The sequence below is a fragment of the Chaetodon trifascialis genome, chromosome 19, assembly GCF_039877785.1.
Source record: "Chaetodon trifascialis isolate fChaTrf1 chromosome 19, fChaTrf1.hap1, whole genome shotgun sequence".
Taxonomy (NCBI): Eukaryota; Metazoa; Chordata; class Actinopteri; order Chaetodontiformes; family Chaetodontidae; genus Chaetodon; species Chaetodon trifascialis.
The window spans coordinates 10,897,106-10,903,174 of record NC_092074.1 but is presented as its reverse complement, the minus strand read 5'-3'; the positions used below and the strand labels follow the sequence as shown (position 1 = coordinate 10,903,174).

General features: G+C 37.1%; 1 protein-coding gene across 1 annotated transcript; it reads right to left on the bottom strand.

Moving 5' to 3' along the window:
• Positions 1-1,324: 1,324 nt before the first annotated feature.
• On the bottom strand, positions 1,325-5,839 carry LOC139348119 (prospero homeobox protein 1-like). The gene is made up of 3 exons (XM_070988069.1): positions 5,828-5,839; positions 5,529-5,723; positions 1,325-1,492 (listed from the first exon to the last, which is right to left on the bottom strand). The coding sequence occupies exons 1-3, from the start codon at positions 5,837-5,839 to the stop codon at positions 1,325-1,327; spliced, it is 375 nt and encodes a 124-aa protein (XP_070844170.1).
• Positions 5,840-6,069: the final 230 nt, after the last annotated feature.

Sequence of the window (6,069 nt, the reverse complement as noted above, 5' to 3'; positions counted from 1 at the left end):
GCGCAACCTTCAGCAGGTGGCCTGTTACATACCTATACCTATACATTGTTCCTTTAATGTTCACAGTTTATCCTGACTGTCCCTCAGTATTACAACCCAGATTCCATAAAAGTTGGGACACTGTGTGAAAGATAAAACGAAATTTGATAATTTGGTCATCAATTTGACATATACTCAATTAAAAACGGTCATTGTGGCTTGAATAGGTTTGCGCAAGTATCAGAAGACGATGTGTAATGGAGGTGCATGATTGAAGGACCGAAAACACCCACCTCACTGTATCTGTGACTTGGAATCAGAATAGAACAATTAGAGCATTAAAGGAAATGCAGAAAAGGTCCAGATTCTACAGTCCTGTAGTGCACAGGGTTGTCAATCTCTCCATTAGCATATTTCTACATTCAAAGTCAAAACATGAAAATCTTACCTGTACCATATCCAGCTGATTATTACTACATGTGATCACTAATGCACATTATCACAGCCACAATTAACCATAATATTAATGTCAATGACAAAGAACAATGTAAATGAAGTACTTTTATTTTGGTAGTGTAGGTGTATGATAATAATAATTACAATAATAATAAAGACTGGCTTTTTTAAGTCAATTTTATAATAACAAACTTTGCACTTGTGAAGCAAAAGGTCCAGAATTTTCACACGAGAAATTTTCCATCTGGATTATCAGCAACTGAAGTCAAAGCAAGGGTCATCAATTATGACTGAACACAAGGAACCACTGATGAAGACCATGTCTGCTTTGGACAGCCAGGCACAGTGTGTCACTGTAAAGTGAATGGATGGATCTTCATGGTGAGTATGGAAGAGAGGCAGAAACATGAGTTTATTTTTGAAGCAGTGGCCGAGATGACAGACATAATGTAATCATTCAGTAACCTTAAAATTCATGTAATTTCCATTTTTCTTTACATACATACATACAAAATGGTAATAATGAGCTCTGCTGAAAATTAAACATTTTGTCTTTTGTGGCGTGGACTTTGTTTTGTGTTTATTAAAGAAAAATGTTTCTCTAAAACCATAAAATGTGTTCTTTGTTGCACTTTGTGACTTGAAGACATTTCACTGATAAAATTGTTTCCCAAACATACAAAATATGTATTATTGCTATATAATATTAGCAGAATACATATTGTGTCAAACTGCCGAGTGTGGAGATTGGAGATGTGTGGACATATATTTCCTGTTTTAGAGCAAAGTATGATCTCTGAAAAACACCAAATAGTTTGCTAATCAAGGCACGAGTAAGTCCACATTGTGACAGTAACCATTGTGGCACATGATGTCTTCTGCTTGCTTCTTATCCAGAGTGATGGCTTTTGAATTCAGCTGGTACGTCACTGTCCAGTTTACAGATCACCTTGTAGATGGCCTTCTTCCACGAGGGATCACGATCCTTGCCCATTGAGATGGCAATGTAAAATTCTCGCAGTGTAATCTCAGCAACCTCCAGGAATCTGTCAGGGACCTGTGAACCCACAGGAGAGATTAACATAAACACCTGCAATACTCCAAAGTCCTGTTTGTGTTTGACATGAAGGGGAGGTGTGATAGATTGACATTTAACATAATCAGAATGAGTCAAGTCAAGGTAAGTAACAAGTCAACACAGCAAAGGGAATATGATGAACACAAATTTCAACTACAGTACATACACAACACTTTATATCTGTCTCTTCTTATACTTTTCCCTACTTTTATTACTTCATAATCTGAACCTTCTGTTTTTTCTGCTGTCATATACTTGAATACCTGTACAAGTTTCTATAACTCAGAAATATTGTTGAAGTCACACAAAATATCAGCAGGTGAGCAGTATTTGGCTTTACAGCACACTCAAACATTCAGTCTACTGTCAAAGATCTTAAAGTACATGAAGTGAAGACACTGTGTCAGTGTTGTTAAGTAGTAATATTGTGGAATATTCCACTTACTTCATGATCATGCCAACACTTCACGAATGAGAGTAGGGGTCTTGAGAGAAGAAAATCTTTTGAGGAAAAATAAAATGGCCTTAAATATGTTTTGATGTTCTTAATCATTTTTTACTGGAAAAATATCTCTGCCTTTTAAATTGTCAGTTCTCCCTGAAAACTACAGCCCGACCAAAAAAATAAACAGAATTCAGTTTCTTCTGTCAAATGACTCCCATGTTCTCTCTACAAGAGTCTCAACTCTTTACTTTGGCACACCCTTTTTTCCTGCTGTTTTTGGCTCCTGTTCCTCGAAGGTTGAACGCAAACTGAAACCAATCCCACCAGCTAAACGGTGCCACTCTGACAGCTAACATGTTTTGGCCTGTTGATCTTGAATTTCTGTCTTTTTTTTTTTTCTTTTTTTTTGGTCCTTGATGCTTCACGCTGGGTGTAATAGCATGAGGATTTCCATTTGACTAAATTTTGAATCTTGTACAGAATACTTAAACAGGGCTTCAACGTGTCAGACATGTTGTTTTTAGCTAAAACTTTAATGAATTTAAAATAGTTCACAATATTTTAACTGGTTAATTGTCCAATGTTCTGTCGCTTATGAGGGGCCAATTTAATCAACCCATAATTAATTAACTGTATCATTAGGAATAATCACATGGGGCTAGAAACTATTGAAAAAAGTCTATACAAAGCTAAATAATTCTAGGCCACATCGTCCCGACTGGTTTTCCATCATACTTTCATACTTTGGCTGGTGTGATGGTGTGAAAACAACTTCTTTCTTTTTGTGTTGATTTTGACGGTTTCTGTGGACAAATGTGGTAGTGTATCCTGGAATGAAGACCGCCTGGTGTCATAAAGATCTTGATCTGGCTTACATGTGCATTTTTTTTGGAAGCAAGCTACAGGAGAAGGTCATGTTGAGGCTCCAAGGACTAAGATTTGACCAAAAACCAAGGAAAACCAGGGAAAACAATGGTGGTGCCCATTCAATACCTCGTGCGATGATTTATGTAATACTATCTAACTTCTTCACAATTTATTTGTATTTGCTGTTACTTGCACTTTGAGTTCTGTTAATAAAATCAAATAGTTTACATTTTGTTTATTTGAAAATATAGTCTTTTACACTCCTATTATTTATTTTTTCAGTGATTGTAGGACAGTAAACGGTTTTTCACACAAACTTGGCTTATTATTCAGTATGTACAACTCTTCATAGCAGAGGCAAATTTGCCATGCCATCTTCAATATGATGGAAGCCTGCTTAGGTCTGTTCAAACTGACCAATCAGAACACACTGGGCTTGTCAGGAGGGGGCGAGGCTTAAAGAGGCAGGCACAAAAACAGTGTGTCAGACGGTGAATAGAGGTGCTGCAGCAATGGTCGGTGTGAGACAAAAAAATGTGGTTTTTGAATATTAAAACATTCTAGCATTTTCTAGTAGATACCCAAAATTAAAGTATGAACCTAACAATGAGCATAATATGGGACCTTTAAACCATTAGACATGCACATCCTGAGAGAAAAAATGCTCATTATACTAATGAACAGTCATCTGAGGATAAATAGTGGACAAGAATATGATTGATTCAACAAAAACTATATCTATGCAAGGCAAGCATGTATAACCCACTGATTTTACAGGTTGGTGTTACTGGGAGGTCACACTGATTGTGATGAATGCATTGCCCTCTGACAGAAATTCATTGATTTCAAATCCGATACTGAAGCGTGTGTTATATCTGTGACTCAAATTTGCAAATAAGATGTGTCATCAGACACTAAAATCTGTTTACCAAGCTGCAAAGTTATGGGCTGGATATTGACCAACGACCAGAATTGATTTTGTGAGTGTAGAACTTTATATTGGATTTTCATCACAGGAACAATAATCTAAATCTGAATTGCTGTTCTCATCAAGAATAACCGTACATTTGGGCATTAACCACTCCTTAGACTCTGCATCTCTATTTTGCAACAGCAGAAACACAAAATTCAATCAGTGTGACCACAGCACTTAAGTACCTACTGACCAAAGCCAAACCGAGTCAAGCTGACTATCCCTAAAGCCTAGCTTTGCAATGCTTACGTTACCTAAAGTCAGTCTTGGCAATCAAACTTGGTACACATACTGGAAGGTCAAAGCCTGGTCATAAATAGGCATTTCCACTTCAGTGGTCTAGTCTTTCAACTTTATACAAACCGCTGTTGATTGCCTATTGTTGATGGCATCAGTATTAAAGTGAGACTATAACCCTTAAAATAGTACATGCAAGCTTTGCAGCAACATATGCTGCCATCCAGATGACATGTTCTTCAGGGATGTTCCTACTTATTTCTGCAAGACAATGCTAAACCACATTCTGCACGTGTTACAGCAGCATGGCTTCATATTAATGGTGTGGATACTGGACCTGCCTGCAGTCCAGACCTGTCTTCCACTGAAAATATGTGGTGCATTATGAAGAGCAAGATTCAACAACAGAGACCTTACCTGAAGTCTAAATCAAGCAAGAATGGGAAACTTTCAGAACTTCAGCAATTAGTGTCTTCTTTTCTCAAATGCTGACTGAGTGTCATAAAGGAAAAGGTGACGTGACACAATAGTAAACATGACCCTGCCCCAACTTTTTTGGAACATGTTGCAGGCATCATATTCAGAATGAGCGTATTTACAAAAAAAAAATACTAATAATAATAAAGTTTATCCATTCAAACATTAAATATCTTGTCTTATATTAAATCACTCGTGCAACTGTCCCTCACTGATTTCTTCAGATCAATTATAATTGCAGTGAAGTGAACAGATGAGTAAATCAAATTTGGCTTTGAGACTATTGAGATACATAAAGTCCCGCACTGATTGGCTCTGTAATTTGCTGCAAACCAGACATGTTTGAAGTTATGGTGAAAAACACTGAACAAACTGTTATCTATGGATAATCCTGACCACCCACGTACTGGACAGACAGGTTCAGCTTCACTGTCACCAGGTACAGGATACAGGAAATCTTCCCCTGTCCAAAGCACTTACTCCCTACAACACCTCACCTCTGTCTGATAGAGAATTCGCAGAACTCTATAGTTTCTGCCTCAACCAAACTCTGTTTTGCTTCTTCAATCACTGTGCACATCTTTATACTACTATACTATACTATTTTACAGTATTCTGTTCTATTTTGGTATTTGTTGTGTTTGTTTTTCTACTAAGATGTATTTCTCTTTGTTACTATATTTGCTATATATACTGTGAATACTATGTGCACTCTGTGTATATTAGTGGTGTATTACTGTTCCCATACAATGCCTGGACAACCTGCTGCTGTAAAATGAGAATTTCCCTATTTTGGATCAATAAAGTAAATCTGTCAGTCAGTCAGTAACACACATCCAACAAAGGTAAATTGTGTTGGTCCGCACATGATCAAAATGAGACAACAATATGACCTCACTGAAAGCAAAACAGTGCATCAAAATGACTGAGTGACAAATCTGTGAGACCTCAGTAAAATCTCACCAGCATTTTGTAGCCAAAGAGCAACAAGCATTATCATGTGTCGCATCAGTTACCTGGAAGTCGTTGGCTTTATTGTAGTGCATGTTGAGAGCTCTGAAAAGTTCTGATTCTCTCCCCACAGTCAGACCTCTCACATCAGCCACTCCTTGAGCCAGAGGATGTTGGGCAAACTTCTCCATCTGGATGTAGTAAAACTCCTTGAAGTTACTGAACCACTTGATGAGCTGAGGGGTGATGCAGCGCATGAACTGAGCAGAAAAACAGGTAAGTGAGATGACCGAAGTGTGTAATCTGATAGACTGTAATTTGTAATTTTTGAGAGAGGAGGTGCTACACATGTTTTATGGTGTACAGTTAAAAACATCCATCCAATAAACTATGAATGAATAGTATTTTATTGCATCTTTGTGTTTCCCTTTTTACACATTTTGCGTTTTACAGAAATGCAATAATGATGTAGAGTTGTTCATTCTGATCTGATCATGCTTGATTATAATACTGCTGACAAATAAAAAACATAAAGACATTCACATGTGGACCTGATTCTTTTTTCAGTCATCTTTTATAAATATGATTCATTAAATAGACACAGCA